At 39.1% G+C, this 19683-nt stretch overlaps 1 protein-coding gene across 1 annotated transcript in view; it reads right to left on the bottom strand.

Moving 5' to 3' along the window:
- Positions 1–19683, bottom strand: part of LOC128650417 (cytochrome P450 26B1) — an 82550-nt gene that overhangs the window by 15457 nt on the left and 47410 nt on the right. The window contains exons 3-4 of the mRNA XM_053704354.1: positions 6851–7126; positions 3375–3530 (exon numbers count right to left, since the gene is read on the bottom strand). Of these exons, the coding sequence (XP_053560329.1) occupies positions 3375–3530; positions 6851–7126 (432 nt within the window). The remainder of the gene's footprint in view (positions 1–3374; positions 3531–6850; positions 7127–19683) is intronic.

Here is a 19683-nt window from a genome sequence, read left to right on the forward strand (position 1 = left end):
TAATGGCTGGGACTATGAATCAAACTTTATTACAACAGGTAGCTGCTGTACCTTGGTATTCTAAATAAAGCATTAACATCTTTAAAAAAAAAAAAAAAATGTTTACAAGTATTTCCATTACCCTTGTGTAGTGTGTGTGCTGTCTATGTTGCCTGAAATGTGTGACAGATTCTTTACCACATATACAGAGGGTTTCTTCTGCTTCTGTGTGTGTGTGTGTGTGGGCTGTGTGTTTGGGGGGCTGTGTGTGGGGGGGCTGTCAGTGTGTGGGGGCTGTCTCTGTGTGTGGGGGGGCTGTCTCTGTGTGTGTGGGCTGTGTGTGTGGGTTGTCTGTGTGTGGGGGGGGGCTGTCTGTGTGTGTGTGTGTGTGTGTGTGTGTGTACTGTCTGTGTGTGTGTGAGTGGGCTGTCTCTGTGTGTATGTGGGGGGGGCTGTCCCTCTGTGTGTGTAGGGGCTGTCTGTGTGTGGGGGGGGGCTGTTTGTGTGTGTGTGGGTTGTCTCTGTGTGTTTGGGCTGTCTCTGTGTGGGGGCTGTCTGTGTGTGTGTGGGGGGGCTGTCTCTGTGTTGGGGGGCTGTCTCTGTGTGTGGGGGCTGTCTCTGTGTGTGTGTGTGGGGGCTGTCTCTGTGTGTGGGGGGAGCTGTCTCTGTGTGGGGGCTGTCTGTGGGGGGGGCTGTCTGTGTGTGGGGGGGCTGTCTGTGTGTGTGGGGGGGCTGTCTGTGTGTGTGTGTGTGGGCTGTGTGTGTGTGTGTGTGTGTGAGTGGGCTGTGTGTGGGGGGGGGCTGTGTGGGCTGTGTTTGTGGACTGTGTGTGTATGTGTGTGGGCTGTGTGTGTGTGTGGGCTGTCTCTGTGTGTGTGGGCGGGGCTGTCTGTGTGTGTGGGGGGGCTGTCTCTCTGTGTGTGGGGGGGCTGTCTGCATAATTCCTTATTATATACATAAACAGCTGTTCCAATAGTACAAATAGTATATTGCAATATTTACAATGTTATAGTGTTCCACATTAGTGGATTTATATGTTTTTGCTTATATAAAATGTTGTGCATTACTTTAAATGATTGTTCTCTCATTTTTTTATTTTTTTATTTTAAAAGCTGTGGGGGCGGATATTGGGTGGGGTTGGAGGTGGAGATTGGGCGGGTTGGAGGCGGAGATTGGGCGAGTTGGAGGCGGAGATGGTGTTGGGGCGGGGAGAAAGGGGGCCCAATTTTGTCATCCTGCCTTGGGCCCCGCAATGGCTAGGGCCAGCCCTGAGTGAGGTGCAGCCATATTCCTCTAAGCACATTGGGCAAGGAGTCCACGTCTGGTTTCCCCCATATTAGGGAGACTTCCCTAGGGTCATATTGCAAATACATGCAGAAAGAGAAGCGCTTTTTCAGCAACAGATAGATTGTGTTTAAGTACAAGTGATCTGTTTTCTTTCTAATGGAAACAAATATGATTTTCAAAAAGAGAATAAAACATTTGAAATCATATATTGTCTGTAATTTGTAATATTTGTTAACAAGCTCTGCCAGGTGCAAATAATCTGCCCACTGTACCTTATAATACTCCCTCAATCTGTATCATTATCAACATGGAAATAAAAAAAGGTCAGAGACTAGATCAGTTTCCAGATATCAACATAATTTAATAACTGGTTAATAAAATAGCAAACCCCTTATTAAAGGGACATGAAACCCAAACATTTTCTTTCATGATTCAGATAGAGAATACAATTTTAAACAGCTTCCTAATTTACAATTATCTAATTTCTTTCATTCTCTTGGTATCTTTTGTTGAAGGAGCAGCAATGCACTACTGATTTCTAACTGAATACATGGGTGAGCCAATGACAATCAGTATATATATGCAGCCACCAATTAGCAGCTAGAACCTAGGTTCTTTGCTGCTCCTGAGTTTACCTAGATAAACCTTTCAGCAAAGGATAACAAGAGAAGGAAGCAAATTAAATAATAGAAGTAAATTTGAAAGTTGTTTAAAATTGCATTCTCTATCTGAAGCATGAAATAATTTTTTGGGGTTTAATGTCCCTTTAATGAACAAAAATGATGAACTCATAAGACCTTGTTTTAAATCTGCACCTTCCTGCACAGGTAAAGCTTCTGCAGATTAGGTAAGTTTCACTATATATACAAAAACAGACAGCCTTAAGTACTTGGCCGAGTAGCTGATTTAACTTAGAATAAAAGCTGTTGCCAGACGCTCTGAAAATGTTCCATAAATTATAGCTTTGCACTTTTATTTGAACAATATGATGGACGATCCAGAGCACAATCTCAGGCTTGGAAGATCTCACAAACAGGAGAGATGATGATCTAAAATTACCTAAGAAGTCTCATCAGTACATAGGGGCCCCTCAAATAATTTCATAAAGACAAGGTTTAGCTGTATAACTGTTTATCATGTTACGTAGGTTCTTGCAATATAATGCTCAAAAAAATACTTCAAAGATATTGCGCAATTTCTCTCCATGCTGGCGAGATTTTCTTAATCAGGCCCGAAGTATCTTATGGGGCTTCAGTAATAATCTCTCCAACAAGTGCTAGTGATATGACAAGCACATTTTGCTGTACTGTTTATTATCATCCATAAAAGCATGTCACCTAAATGATACATTAAGTTAATATGTTATAAAAATATGCACAACTTGAACCTCCCATTATTTTTTTAAAGCTTTATTGAAATTTTGTAACAAAGCTAAGAAATAGAGTAAGCCAATGTTGCAATACAGAGTCCACAATGTTATAACCATTTTTCAGTTTACAGCTTTTTGTCATAACGCCAGCCTCGAAATAATGTCTGTCTGTAAATCAGTAATATAAGGATAAAAGAGATATCATATCAAGTCAAACATGCTGCAGAGCCATATAAAGTCATTATACTGTTGGTGACACAAAATCATCCCAAAGGAAACAAATGGAATAGTAATCATCTGCATGTTTAATCCGTGTGCAGTGGTATTTCTCCAGTTTCAAAACAAAGGAGAACCTCTCTCTCCATATGGAGAGAGAAGGCAAATTAACCCTTGTTTAAGACACAGGGATCAAATGTTTTGCACTATTAATCATGATAATTAACAAACTCAATAGTAATAAGAGGAGATGGGTCATAAGATAGTATGAAGAGGAGATGGGTCATAAGATAGTATGAAGAGGAGATGGGTCATAAGATAGTATGAAGAGGAGATGGGTCATAAGATAGTATGAAGAGGAGATGGGTCATAAGATAGTATGAAGAGGAGAGGGGTCATAAGATAGTATGAACCTTCCATTATATATATTTTAGGTAACCTGACAGTAGACACTAACATTCATCTCATACAAGCCACACCACCATGTTGCACACCCAACACAAACAATGTGAGATCAAGTTACCTTCAGCTCTTGCATGGTCAACTCCTTGCCGTGTTCCTTGCCGCTTTCAATTAGAATGTCTAAAGCATCGGCATAGTCTTTGCCTTGAGTGTTCTGCAGCTTTTCTTGAATGGCTTTCTCCAGGCTTTTCAACAAGGTTTCACGTGCTTGGATACCCTGTTTCCAAAAGAAAGGCCCTTTTATAAGATGATATAATAATTCAACTATATAAAATCAAGCACATCAATTTAACAAGTAGATATTGTTTTGAAGTCAAGAGGTTTCATTTTCATATAATTCATTTTTTAATATCTTCAGTGGTTTGTTTTACACATGCTTATTTTATGTTTTATATGCAAATCATCATAAATATACATTTTGTTATATTTTAGTCATTTAGATGTTTGGCGTAAAAAAAAGACAAGATGCGTAGTTTAAACATAAAGAAATATGCATGGATGTTCATTTGCACAGAGAACTGGTTTGTGAATATATTTTATCTGTGTAGGTTGTACATAATGGCTAATTTTCATGGGCTATCATTAGTAAAGTGAATACTGCTGGTGGAATTGTCCAGAGGAAGGATTGTTTCAAGTAAGAGCAACACACTTTAGTTGCAATTATATTAAGTTCTGCAGCCTTTGACACTCTTGACCATGCATTGCTGCTCCAGACCCTTCAATCCATGGGCTCTCTTCCTACGTTTCTAACTTTACATTCAGTGTATCCTTCTGTGGCTCTTCATTCTTCCCTCCACCCCTCTCTGTTAGGGTACCTCAAAGCTCAGTTCTAGGTCCCTTCTTTTCTCTGTCTACACATCATCTCCAGGCTATTTAATCAAGTCCTGTGGGTTTCAGTACCATCTTTATGATGATGACACCCAAATCTACCATTCTGCACAAGACATTTCCTCTTCCATACTGACGTGTGTCACTAGCTGCCTAGCTAACATCTCATCCTGGATGGCTTTTCACTATCTAAAGCTGAACCTCCCTCTACCCCATTCCCCAAATCTTACTTATTGTGGACAACTCCATCATCACCTCTACCCCTGAGGCTCACTCTGCTGCCTTGGGGTCACACTCTTAACTTTCTTTTGCTCTGCACAATAAATCCTTAGCTATCTTCTGCTGCTTCCACTTTAAAAATATCTCTAAAACTTGTCATTCCTCACTCAATACACAACTAAGATTCTTATCCACTACCTTATCATTTCCTGCCTTGAATACTGAAATTCTGTCTTTTACCAGCTTCCCAAGCTACCACCAGTCCCCACTGCAATCCATCATGAATGCCTTTCTCAGGCTCACTTTCCTTAAGCATCGCTCCACATTCACTGCACCTCTTTGCCAACACCTCCACTGGCTCCCCTTATGAATTTAAACTTTTGACTCAAACATACAAAGCCCTCACCAACAATTTACCCTACAATAGTTCTGCCCATGTCTAAAAATACTTCCTAACTCGCCCTCTCTGCTTTCCCCAAGACCTTGTTCACTCCTCCTCTCTCATTACTTCCTCAAACTGTCATTTATAAGACTTTTCTAGAACTGCAACTACCATATGGAGTCCTTGCCTCGCTCAGTCAGACTTTCCTCTAGTCTCAAAAACTTCAAGTGTTCCTTAAAAATGTTTAAGAATGCATATAACTTATGTTAATATGTTTCTGCCACTCATGTTTCCCTCTCCCTCATCTTCCCTATGTTTTTCCTTGTAAGCTCACAAGTCCATCTGTCCTGTTCATCACTTTATGTAAAGATGGTTTACAGGCAGCTGACAGTGACTCAAGGGCAGGGCCCTCTACCCTTATGATTTATGTGAATCTCTTCTGTACACTTAATGTTACAGCACTGTGTAATATGTCCCACCCACTCTATACGTGTCTCCAAAGCGTGTTCACTAGGATCCAACGAACTAGGATACAACATGCGCATAGCATCTACTACTCTCAGCAATGCGCATGCAGTAATCTTCTATTATAGGAAATTCCATAACAAAATAAATAGTCATGCGCGAAACGGGACCATGCTCGTATTGAAAGACCGATAAATAAATATGAACGCATGCACAGATCATCTGTGAGGCGGATGACGTAGATTGATGGCCGTCTAATGGCCAGAATTTCAATAGGCTGCAAAGAAAACGTGACCAGAGATGAAAAATTAAAAAAAAAAATTACGGGTTGAATTCGGCAAACAAAAAAATGTGAGTATAAACGGAAAAAACTGAGTTTACAATTTGAATTTTAAAAACTGATGAATGAAACTCATATTCATTTAGGAGAACAAGCGATATTATATTGTGAGATAGAGTTAAGGTTACCTTCACTTTAAGTTTCAAGGAAATCTGAAACTCAAATGCAGGAATTGCCCTACTTGTATATATTTGTTTGAAAACCCATAGCCAGATTGTGTGTTTTATATCAATACAATAAAGCTAACGCAACACATTGCTAGTGTGTGTCTATAAAAATATCATTCCCCACTGAAAAATAGACTCTTTGCATTATGAAGTAGTAGATTAGTTAATTATAGGGATAGTCTCAACAAACTATTTACAAGGCACTGCAAGTAATAAAGAATATTATCTAGAGATCATACAGCCTTTATAAAAACTAAAAGCCATCAGTGAATTCAGGGTACAACAGAAACATCTTTAAAATTCCATGACTTAAATAGTATTACCTTAATCCTAAATTAGAAATTAATTGGTTTCACCCATTAGTCATCCATAGAAAATGTCCCTGAAAATAAGAATATCTCTCATGGTATCTATTTTTTTAGAAGAATTGTATAAGATAAAATACAAGATTGTAAAAAAAAAAAATGTATTGTTTTACTTATGAATTTAACAAGAACATAATTAAATTATTAATTTGACATGATTTTAAAAAATCTATATTCCATCTAAGAGAGAATGTTTCAAATTGTTATACAGTGATTTTTTTTAATTTTATTTTTTGTAAACGGAGTTGTCCCTGTTAACTAATTACCAGTGTAGCCCCAGGAAACATTCAGTTCCTGTTAGGTTGACATAAATAGTTTTTACCTACTTTTTACTATCTTTTTTTCAATGTAAAAAAATATATATTTTAATATGGTTAGCTGCTGCTCTTTAATATACATAATAGAAAAAAATTGAATAGAATTTCCCTTAAAATGGCAGCATATACTGAAACAACTGAGAATGTTTAGCATGTTGATGGAATTGGCAATTTAGCAAAAATGACTGCTTTGAAAACATAGTCTACAAACTCATCAAGTCTATAGTTCTATAATAACAACATTCCACATAGCCAAAACAAACCTATTTATTGAATATCTTTTGCATTTACCGAACCCGTCATATAAGAAAAAGCAGTGGGCATCTATTACTATTACATGTGTTTTGTAGACCGATATAAACATATGTATATTGAGCATTTAAATGGCAATAGACTTGGTAAATGTTATTGTCCTTATTTTAAGTGTTAGCTTTAAGCATATGACATGACTTACCCTTCTGTACCCACTGAAAGGAAGGTCCACCGGCAAGGAGAAGACATTCTCCACAAACTTCTGGAACACCTGAAAGAGCTGGTTCAACTCCTCGTCAGATAGTCGGAATCCCAAAAGGACTCTAATTGCCATACGGAAGGTCAACTTCTGAGCCTCAAAATAGACATTGATAGGCTCTGGGTTGCTGCTCCAGACCCGCAAAGTGTCCTGGATAACCAACTGTATTTTTGGAAGATAGCACTCCAAAGCCTCATGGCTGAAGATTTTGGAAAACACCTTTAAAAGATGAAAAGATACAGTTTATCAGTGGGAGCTATAATTATTTGTTTCATTTTACTTAATGATATATAAATACACCAAAAATATTTTTTTAATGGGTCTAATTAACTGTACTAGGTGAGACACAATTTGGGGCATCTTGGCAGCTGATCTATGCGTATGTAACATAAATGTGAGACCTTTTGAGAAAATGTGAGCCCTTTTGTGCCAAAGTAAAGTTCACCGTCTACTAACTTAAATGACCAACGAAGAAAACAAAATTTAGGAAATGTGTCAGTCTGATCCAGTAAGAAATACAAGGATATGGCCTTTTAAATAAATCTGCAAATCTGAGAATTTCCCCAGCAGTCAGCAGCAGCACAGAAAATGTAAGATTTTCCTGGCTCAGTACCTATATTCACAATATTTCTGCCTTACCAAGGCTTGTTTGGTAAGATAACATCCCTGTCTGTCTGTTTAACCCAATGCAGAGGTATTGCAATATTTGTAATATTTCATATATTTAAATAGATATTTCAATCAAATAGAGCTCTGCATTCAGTTTCACCTGAAAGAACAACAGCTGTGCTAGTCATACATGTTGTAGAAAAGGAATATTTTGATAGGTTGATGCATGCTGTTGGTCCGCACTCGCTGAATTTATAGAGTAAAAAAATAAAAATCTATTACACCAACATTTCAGAGGAATCACCTTCCTATTTTAAAAAGTTTGACTCCTACACCTTGGTAGTTTAGTACAATTTTATGAAGGTGTAAAAAAAATACTTGTGAAACTTTTTCTAAAATTTCTCCAAACCGAAGAGTTTTAAAAATATGAACATATCAATAAGGCATTTTTGGTTTACATTTGACCCACAACCTCCATGTGAGCATATATATAGCTACACAGCTCAGTAAGCACAAATACCTACATTTATAGCTTTTACATACCCCCCAACTGCCCGATTTTCACGGCACAGTCCCGATTTTAGGGGTCTGTCCCGCTGTCCTGGGTTGCTAGCCATCTATCTCGCATTGCCCCATGCATTAAAAAAAATATATATATTTTTTTTAAATTCTATTGGGCACATACTCAGAAGCAGCTGGCTTTTCTCTCTCAGGGTTATATACCTGTTAGATTCCTTGTGTAAAAGTAGCGGTGTGTGGGTTAAGCAGGAGTAGGAAGGCTGTATACCCTCTGACCTCAGGTAATAATGACCTCTAACCCCTGGTAGTGATGACGTCTACCCCTGGTGATAATACTAGCATGCCTTCAGTTTTATACGATGAGTAGTGCTAACACCAGGGTAACGAACAGTGTCAGCCTAAGACTGCCAGCTAATGTGCTTGCCAACCCCAGGACCCCATACAATGAGTTTCAGATACCCATATATGATGTAGTATGTGTGTCTATCTGTATCTATAAGTGTGTATGTGTGTGTATCTGCATGTATAAGTGTAAGCTGTGTAGTGTGTGTGTGTGTGTATCTGTATGTATAAGTGTGTGTGTGTGTATCTGCATGTATAAGTGTATGCTATGTAGTGTGTGTGTCTGCATGTATAAATGTAAGCTAGGAAGTGTGTGTATCTGCATGTATAAGTGTAAGCTATGTAGTGTGTGTGTATCTGCATGTGTAAGTGTATACTATGTAGTGTCTGTGTATCTGCATGTATAAGTGTATGCTATGTAGTGTGTGTGTCTGCATGTATAAATGTAAGCTAGGAAGTGTGTGTATCTGCATGTATAAGTGTAAGCTATGTAGTGTGTGTGTATCTGCATGTATAAGTGTAAGCTATGTAGTGTGTGTGTATCTGCATGTGTAAGTGTATACTATGTAGTGTGTGTGTATCTGCATGTATAAGTGTAAGCTATGTAGTGTGTCTGTGTATCTGCATGTGTAAGTGTATACTATGTAGTGTGTATGTATCTGCCTGTATAAGTGTATGCTATGTAGTCTGTGTCAGCATGTGTAAGTGTATGGTATGTAGTGTGTGTGTATGTGCATGTGTAAGTGTATGCTATGTAGTGTATTTCTGTGCATTTTTGCTAACTTTAAAGGCCAGAATCTAGAATATTAATGAGGAAAACAGAGAGCAGTTTTAAAGAATCTATTATTAAATGTCCAATTAAGATAAAAATATTTAGCACTGTCTCGGCAAAGGTTAATTAAATACAGCTTGTGTTTTTGTGTTTGATTTGCTGCCTAAGAGTATTAAAAGATATGACTTTATTTAGAATTTTATTTATATTACTTTGGTCTCATGATTTTTTTAATCCACGCCCCCGCTCCTGCCCACCACAATTCAATTTTTTTCTGCGGGGGGGGGGGGGGTCCCTCTTTTGAATTTTGAAATGTTGGGAGGTATTGCTTTAATATATCAATCAGGACATTTCTATTGTTGTCTATATTATACAAACACAAAGACAGTCCGATCAGCTCTCCTGCAATGACTGTTTTAACCATTTGGCTGCCAGGGATTATTACAATTTTCTTATTATACAGTACATGTCATCTATATTAGTCTCCTTTTACTGCATACTGCACTGAAAAAATGTTTACTCTTCAAAAAGTTCTCTCGCAAAGGGGAACTATGTAATTTATTATCTAATGCTACAGGGACATGAAACCAAATTTTAAACAACTTTCCAGTTAACTTCTATTATCAAATCTCCTTCATTCTCTTGGTATCATTTGTTGAAGGAGCAGCAATGCGCTACTGGTTTCTAACTGAACACATGGGTGAGCCAATCACAATCAGTATATATATATATATACAGCCACCAATCAGCAGCTAGAACCTAGGTTCTTTGCTGCTCCTGAGCTTACTTAGATAAACCTTTCAGCAAAGGATAACAAGAGAAGGAAGCAAATTAAATAATAAAAGTAAATTGGAAAGTTGTATGTTCTACCTAAATCATGAGTGTCTAATTATGACTTTACTGTCCCTTTAAGTTCTTGATGCCCCAACATTTTGTCTAGGACCCGAGGGAGAATAAATGAGTTTGAAATGACCAATTGACCATTACAATTTGTTTGCTTATATTTCTTATCCAGCATGAAACGTGCAGAAAATGATTATACTAACAGAGAAAAGAGAAAAATGCATCAGCTTGTATAAAATACAAACACTACACCCTCTAGTGCATATTTGAAGAATAACTCAATTCAGATTTTTCTGCTACCTAAAACTATTTTTGTTTCATAGATTAAAGGGACACTGACCCCAATTTTTTTTCTTTCGTGATTCAGATAGAGCATGCAATTTTAGGCAACTTTCTAATTTACTCCTATTATCACATTTTCTTCATTCTCTTGGTATCTTTATTTGAAATGTAAGAATGAAAGTTTAGATGCCAGCCCATTTTTGGTGAACAGCCTGGGTTGTTCTTGCTGATTGGTGGATAAATTCATCCACCAATAAAAAAGTACTGTCCAGAGTTCTGAAACAAAAAAAAGCTTAGATGCCTTCTTTTTAAATAAAGATAGCAAGAGAACAAAGAAAAATTGATAATAGGAGTAAATTACAAATTTGCTTGAAATGGCATGCTGTATCTGAATCACAAAAGAAAAAATTGGGGGTCAGTGTCCATTTAAGTAGCAAATTATTTCTAGAGACCTTTGTTCATTTGTTATTTTTTGTATTATTATTATTTTTAAATTGACTCCTTTGATAATAATGTCTTTTAATTAAAGGGACATGAAACCCAATGTTTTCTTTTATGATTCAGATAGATCATTTAATTTGAAACAATTTTCTAAATCACTATTTTTATCACATTTGTGTCAATGTCTTTGTTGAAAGAACAGCATTAATGGGAACTAGCTGAGCACATTCGGTGAGCAAACAACAAAAGGTATATATATATATATATATATATATATATATATAGGCAGCCACCAATAAATTGCTAGCTTCCAGTAGTGCATCCTGAATCTATCAAAGTATAAATGTTTTTAAACAAAGGATACTAAGAGAATGGAGCAAATTAGATACCAGAAATAAGTTGTAAAGTTGTTTAACTTTGCATGTTCTTTCTGAATCATGAACGTTTAGTGTCATATTTACTGTAGCTTTAATATCCCTACAATTAAATGCATTAGTTGTACTAATAAGCAGGGTGCATGTGCTGCTGTAAGATAATCGTTCCTAGTACTAATAAGCAGGTATATGTGCTGCTGTAAGACAATCATACCTAGTACTAATAAGCAGGTACATGTGCTGCTGTAAGACAATACTACCTAGTACTAATAAGCAGGTATATGTGCTGCTGTAAGACAATCGTACCTAGTACTAATAAGCAGGTACATGTGTTGCTGTAAGACAACCGTACCTAGTACTAATAAGCAGGTACATGTGCTGCTGTAAGACAATCGTACCTAGTACTAATAAGCAGGTACATGTGATGCTGTAAGACAATCGTACCTAGTACTAATAAGCAGGACACATGAGCTGCTGTAAAACAACCGTACCTAGTACTAATAAGCAGGTACATGTGCTGCTGTAAGACAACCGTACCTAGTACTAATAAGCAGGGTACATGTGCTGCTGTAAGACAATCGTACCTAGTACTAATAAGCAGGTACATGTGCTGCTGTAAGATAATCGTACCTAGAACTAATAAGCAGGTACATGTGTTGCTGTAAGACAATCGTACCTAGTACTAATAAGCAGGTACATGTGCTGCTGTAAGACAATTGTACCTAGTACTAATAAGCAGGGTACATGTGCTGCTGTAAGACAATCGTACCTAGTACTAATAAGCAGGGTACATGTGCTGCTGTAAGACAATCGTACCTAGTACTAATAAGCAGGTACATGTGCTGCTGTAAGACAATCGTGCCTAGTACTAATAAGCAGGTACATGTGCTGCTGTAAGACAACCGTACCTAGTACTAATAAGCAGGTACATGTGCTGCTGTATGGCAACCGTACCTAGTACTAATAAGCAGGTACATGTGCTGCTGTAAGACAATCGTACCTAGTACTAATAAGAAGGTACATGTGCTGCTGTAAGACAATCGTACCTAGTACTAATAAGCAGGGCACATGTGCTGCTGTAAGACAATCGTACCTAGTACTAATAAGCAGGGCACATGAGCTGCTGTAAGACAATCGTATATAGTACTAATAAGCAGGCACATGTGCTGCTGTAAGACAAGCGTACCTAGTACTAATAAGCAGGTACATGTGCTGCTGTAAGACAATCGTACCTAGTACTAATAAGCAGGTACATGTGCTGCTGTAAGACAATCGTACCTAGTACTAATAAGCAGGGCACATGAGCTGCTGTAAGACAATCGTACATAGTACTAATAAGCAGGCACATGTGCTGCTGTAAGACAATCGTGCCTAGTACTAATAAGCAGGTACATGTGCTGCTGTAAGACAACCGTACCTAGTACTAATAAGCAGGTACATGTGCTGCTGTATGGCAACCGTACCTAGTACTAATAAGCAGGTACATGTGCTGCTGTAAGACAATCGTACCTAGTACTAATAAGAAGGTACATGTGCTGCTGTAAGACAATCGTACCTAGTACTAATAAGCAGGGCACATGTGCTGCTGTAAGACAATCGTACCTAGTACTAATAAGCAGGGCACATGAGCTGCTGTAAGACAATCGTACATAGTACTAATAAGCAGGCACATGTGCTGCTGTAAGACAAGCGTACCTAGTACTAATAAGCAGGTACATGTGCTGCTGTAAGACAATCGTACCTAGTACTAATAAGCAGGTACATGTGCTGCTGTAAGACAATCGTACCTAGTACTAATAAGCAGGGTACATGTGCTGCTGTAAGACAATCATACCTAGTACTAATAATCAGGTACATGTGCTGCTGTAAGACAATCGTACCTACTACTAATAAGCAGGTACATGTGCTGCTGTAAGAAAATCGTACCTAGTACTAATAAGCAGGTACATGTGCTGCTGTAAGACAATCGTACCTAGTACTAATAAGCAGGGTACATGTGCTGGTGTAAGACAATCGTACCTAGTACTAATAAGCAGGGTACATGTGCTACTGTAAGACAATCGTACCTAGTACTAATAAGCAGGGTACATGTGCTGCTGTAAGACAATCGTACCTAGTACTAATAAGCAGGTACATGTGCTGCTGTAAGACAATAGTACCTAGTACTAATAAGCAGGTAGATGTGCTGCTGTAAGACAATCGTACCTAGTACTAATAAGCAGGTACATGTGCTGCTGTAAGACAATCGTACCTAGTACTAATAAGCAGGGTACATGTGCTACTGTAAGACAATCGTACCTAGTACTAATAAGCAGGGTACATGTGCTGCTGTAAGACAATCATACCTAGTACTAATAAGCAGGTACATATGCTGCTGTAATACAACCGTACCTAGTACTAATAAGCAGGGTACATGTGCTGCTGTAAGACAATCATACCTAGTACTAATAAGCAGGGTACATGTGCTGCTGTAAGACAATCGTACCTAGTACTAATAAGCAGTGTATATGTGCTACTGTAAGACAATCGTACCTAGTACTAATAAGCAGGGTACCTGTGCTGCTGTAAGACAATCGTACCTAGTACTAATAAGCAGGGTACATGTGCTGCTGTAAGACAATTGTACCTAGTACTAATAAGCAGGTACAGATGCTGCTGTAAGACAACCGTACCTAGTACTAATAAGCAGGTACATGTGCTGCTGTAAGACAATCATACCTAGTACTAATAAGCAGGTACATGTGCTGCTGTAAGACAATCATACCTAGTACTAATAAGCAGGTACATGTGCTGCTGTAAGACAATCGTACCTAGTACTAATAAGCAGGTACAGATGCTGCTGTAAGACAACCGTACCTAGTACTAATAAGCAGGTACATGTGCTGCTGTAAGACAATCGTACATAGTACTAATAAGCAGGGTACATGTGTGGCTGTAAGACAATCGTAACTAGTACTAATAAGCAGGTACATGTGCTGCTGTAAGACAACCGTACCTAGTACTAATAAGCAGGTACATGTGCTGCTGTAAGACAACCGTACCTAGTACTAATAAGCAGGTACATGTGCTGCTGTAAGACAACCGTACCTAGTACTAATAAGAAGGTACATGTGCTGCTGTAAGACAATCGTACCTAGTACTAATAAGCAGGGCACATGTGCTGCTGTAAGACAATCGTACCTAGTACTAATAAGCAGGGCACATGAGCTGCTGTAAGACAATCGTACATAGTACTAATAAGCAGGCACATGTGCTGCTGTAAGACAAGCGTACCTAGTACTAATAAGCAGGTACATGTGCTGCTGTAAGACAATCGTACCTAGTACTAATAAGCAGGTACATGTGCTGCTGTAAGACAATCGTACCTAGTACTAATAAGCAGGGTACATGTGCTGCTGTAAGACAATCATACCTAGTACTAATAATCAGGTACATGTGCTGCTGTAAGACAATCGTACCTACTACTAATAAGCAGGTACATGTGCTGCTGTAAGAAAATCGTACCTAGTACTAATAAGCAGGTACATGTGCTGCTGTAAGACAATCGTACCTAGTACTAATAAGCAGGGTACATGTGCTGGTGTAAGACAATCGTACCTAGTACTAATAAGCAGGGTACATGTGCTACTGTAAGACAATCGTACCTAGTACTAATAAGCAGGGTACATGTGCTGCTGTAAGACAATCGTACCTAGTACTAATAAGCAGGTACATGTGCTGCTGTAAGACAATAGTACCTAGTACTAATAAGCAGGTAGATGTGCTGCTGTAAGACAATCGTACCTAGTACTAATAAGCAGGTACATGTGCTGCTGTAAGACAATCGTACCTAGTACTAATAAGCAGGGTACATGTGCTACTGTAAGACAATCGTACCTAGTACTAATAAGCAGGGTACATGTGCTGCTGTAAGACAATCATACCTAGTACTAATAAGCAGGTACATATGCTGCTGTAATACAACCGTACCTAGTACTAATAAGCAGGGTACATGTGCTGCTGTAAGACAATCATACCTAGTACTAATAAGCAGGGTACATGTGCTGCTGTAAGACAATCGTACCTAGTACTAATAAGCAGTGTATATGTGCTACTGTAAGACAATCGTACCTAGTACTAATAAGCAGGGCACATGTGCTGCTGTAAGACAATCGTACCTAGTACTAATAAGCAGGGCACATGAGCTGCTGTAAGACAATCGTACATAGTACTAATAAGCAGGCACATGTGCTGCTGTAAGACAAGCGTACCTAGTACTAATAAGCAGGTACATGTGCTGCTGTAAGACAATCGTACCTAGTACTAATAAGCAGGTACATGTGCTGCTGTAAGACAATCGTACCTAGTACTAATAAGCAGGGTACATGTGCTGCTGTAAGACAATCATACCTAGTACTAATAATCAGGTACATGTGCTGCTGTAAGACAATCGTACCTACTACTAATAAGCAGGTACATGTGCTGCTGTAAGAAAATCGTACCTAGTACTAATAAGCAGGTACATGTGCTGCTGTAAGACAATCGTACCTAGTACTAATAAGCAGGGTACATGTGCTGGTGTAAGACAATCGTACCTAGTACTAATAAGCAGGGTACATGTGCTACTGTAAGACAATCGTACCTAGTACTAATAAGCAGGGTACATGTGCTGCTGTAAGACAATCGTACCTAGTACTAATAAGCAGGTACATGTGCTGCTGTAAGACAATAGTACCTAGTACTAATAAGCAGGTAGATGTGCTGCTGTAAGACAATCGTACCTAGTACTAATAAGCAGGTACATGTGCTGCTGTAAGACAATCGTACCTAGTACTAATAAGCAGGGTACATGTGCTACTGTAAGACAATCGTACCTAGTACTAATAAGCAGGGTACATGTGCTGCTGTAAGACAATCATACCTAGTACTAATAAGCAGGTACATATGCTGCTGTAATACAACCGTACCTAGTACTAATAAGCAGGGTACATGTGCTGCTGTAAGACAATCATACCTAGTACTAATAAGCAGGGTACATGTGCTGCTGTAAGACAATCGTACCTAGTACTAATAAGCAGTGTATATGTGCTACTGTAAGACAATCGTACCTAGTACTAATAAGCAGGGTACCTGTGCTGCTGTAAGACAATCGTACCTAGTACTAATAAGCAGGGTACATGTGCTGCTGTAAGACAATTGTACCTAGTACTAATAAGCAGGTACAGATGCTGCTGTAAGACAACCGTACCTAGTACTAATAAGCAGGTACATGTGCTGCTGTAAGACAATCATACCTAGTACTAATAAGCAGGTACATGTGCTGCTGTAAGACAATCATACCTAGTACTAATAAGCAGGTACATGTGCTGCTGTAAGACAATCGTACCTAGTACTAATAAGCAGGTACAGATGCTGCTGTAAGACAACCGTACCTAGTACTAATAAGCAGGTACATGTGCTGCTGTAAGACAATCGTACATAGTACTAATAAGCAGGGTACATGTGTGGCTGTAAGACAATCGTAACTAGTACTAATAAGCAGGTACATGTGCTGCTGTAAGACAACCGTACCTAGTACTAATAAGCAGGTACATGTGCTGCTGTAAGACAACCGTACCTAGTACTAATAAGCAGGTACATGTGCTGCTGTAAGACAACCGTACCTAGTACTAATAAGCAGGTACATGTGCTGCTGTAAGACAACCGAACCTAGTACTAATAACAGGGTACATGTGCTGCTGTAAGACAATCATACCTAGTACTAATAAGCAGGTACATATGCTGCTGTAAGACAACCGTACCTAGTACTAATAAGCAGGGTACATGTGCTGCTGTAAGACAATCATACCTAGTACTAATAAGCAGGGTACATGTGCTGCTGTAAGACAATCGTACCTAGTACTAATAACCAGTGTACATGTGCTACTGTAAGACAATCGTACCTAGTACTAATAAGCAGGGTACCTGTGCTGCTGTAAGACAATCGTACCTAGTACTAATAAGCAGGGTACATGTGCTGCTGTAAGACAATCGTACCTAGTACTAATAAGCAGGTACAGATGCTGCTGTAAGACAACCGTACCTAGTACTAATAAGCAGGTACATGTGCTGCTGTAAGACAACCGTACCTAGTACTAATAAGCAGGTACATGTGCTGCTGTAAGACAACCGTACCTGGTACTAATAAGCAGGTACATGTGCTGCTGTAAGACAATCATACCTAGTACTAATAAGCAGGTACATGTGCTGCTGTAAGACAATCGTACCTAGTACTAATAAGCAGGTACAGATGCTGCTGTAAGACAACCGTACCTAGTACTAATAAGCAGGTACATGTGCTGCTGTAAGACAATCGTACATAGTACTAATAAGCAGGGTACATGTGCTGCTGTAAGACAATCGTACCTAGTACTAATAAGCAGGTACATGTGCTGCTGTAAGACAACCGTACCTAGTACTAATAAGCAGGTACATGTGCTGCTGTAAGACAACCGTACCTAGTACTAATAAGCAGGTACATGTGCTGCTGTAAGACAACCGTACCTAGTACTAATAAGAAGGTACATGTGCTGCTGTAAGACAACCGAACCTAGTACTAATAAGCAGGTACATGTGCTGCTGTAAGACAATCGTACCTAGTACTAATAAGCAGGTACATGTGCTACTGTAAGACAATCGTACCTAGTACTAATAAGCAGGTACATGTGCTGCTGTAAGACAATCGTACCTAGTACTAATAAGCAGGTACATATGCTGCTATAAGACAATCGTACCTAGTACTAATAAGCAGGTACATGTGCTGCTGTAAGACAATCGTACCTAGTACTAATAAGCAGGTACATGTGCTACTGTAAGACAACCATACCTAGTACTAATAAGCAGGTAGATGTGCTGCTGTAAGACAATCGTACCTAGTACTAATAAGCAGGGCACATCTGCTGCTGTAAGACAATCGTACCTAGTACTAATAAGCAGGTACATGTGCTGCTGTAAGACAATCATACCTAGTACTAATAAGCAGGTACATGTGCTGCTGTAAGACAAGCGTACCTAGTACTAATAAGCAGGTACATGTGCTGCTGTAAGACACCGTACCTAGTACTAATAAGCAGGTGCATGCGCTGCTGTAAGACAATCGTACCTAGTACTAATATGCAGGTACATGTGCTGCTGTAAGACAATCGTACCTAGTACTAATAAGCAGGTACATGTGCTGCTGTAAGACAACCGTACCTAGTACTAATAAGCAGGTACATGTGCTACTGTAAGACAATCGTACCTAGTACTAATAAGCAGGTACATGTGCTGCTGTAAGACAATAGTACCTAGTACTAATAAGCAGGTACATGTGCTGCTGTAAGACAACCGTACCTAGTACTAATAAGCAGGTACATGTGCTGCTGTAAGACAACCGTACCTAGTACTAATAAGCAGGTACATGTGCTACTGTAAGACAATCGTACCTAGTACTAATAAGCAGGTACATGTGCTACTGTAAGACAATCGTACCGCAGCACTGTTCTCACCTCACATGTCTCTGTCACTTCCTGTCGACCCCTCTGTACCCAGCGTTTTTATTGCCAGCCCGTACATACAAGCCCTCCAGGGCAAGTTGCACCTACTGAGCACACATGGACTAAATTAGACTGATCCTAGAATGTAGGTAGTTAGGACGTAGGGAACCTAACCCAATTAGGACATGGAACCCAAAATTTCTCATTCATACAATTTTAAACAACTTTCCAATTTATTCATTAGCATTAATTCTCTTGGGATTTTTTGCTAAAGTAACAGCAATGCATACTGAGAGCTATCTTACCACATCACGTAAGCCAATGACCAAAGGCATTTATGTGCCGTGCTTGCTGGTGATTTTTGGCTAAGCATTTATGCCTCTTGTCTTTGGCTCACCAGATGTGCTCAACTAGCTCCCAGTAGTGTATTGCTGCACTGGAGATGATCTTAGCTATGTATTAACCCTTTGCAGTTATAAATAACAGAGTTATATGCAAGCAACAGTGCAATAATATTATCACAGCATTATCTTTTTGCACTTTTAAATATTTCTCTTCATCTTGGGTATCACTTTCACCACTGGCTCCATTTCATAGCAGGTGGGGGAGAGGTGATAATATCCACACTATGCGCTGCTTTCCATTCATTAATATTTGTATTTACAGTCTATGGGGCATATTTATGTAAGTGCGAGCAACATGATACGATGTAGCAGATCATGTCCGCTGCACATCGATAAATGCAGACAGCATACACTGTCGGCATTTATCATTGCACCAGCTGTACTTGTGAATTGCTGGTGCAATGCCGCCCCCTGCAGATTCGCAGCCAATCGGCCGCTAGCAGTGGGTGTCAATCAACCCGATCGTATTCGATCAGGTTGATTTCTGTCCACCACCTCAGAGCAGGCGGAGAAGTTATGGAGCCACGGTCTTTAAACAAGGGAAAACATACGGAGTTTGATAAATTGACCCCAAGGTAGCTGAGTCTAGATAAGTGTCCCAGCTTTTATTGGCCAATATAATCTCTGTTTCTGAGCATTGATAAACGTATATTATTTATATATAGTTGTGCAGCTTTTTTTGGTAACTGCAGCTGAC

This window comes from Bombina bombina, chromosome 2 (assembly GCF_027579735.1).
Source record: "Bombina bombina isolate aBomBom1 chromosome 2, aBomBom1.pri, whole genome shotgun sequence".
NCBI lineage: Eukaryota > Metazoa > Chordata > Amphibia > Anura > Bombinatoridae > Bombina > Bombina bombina.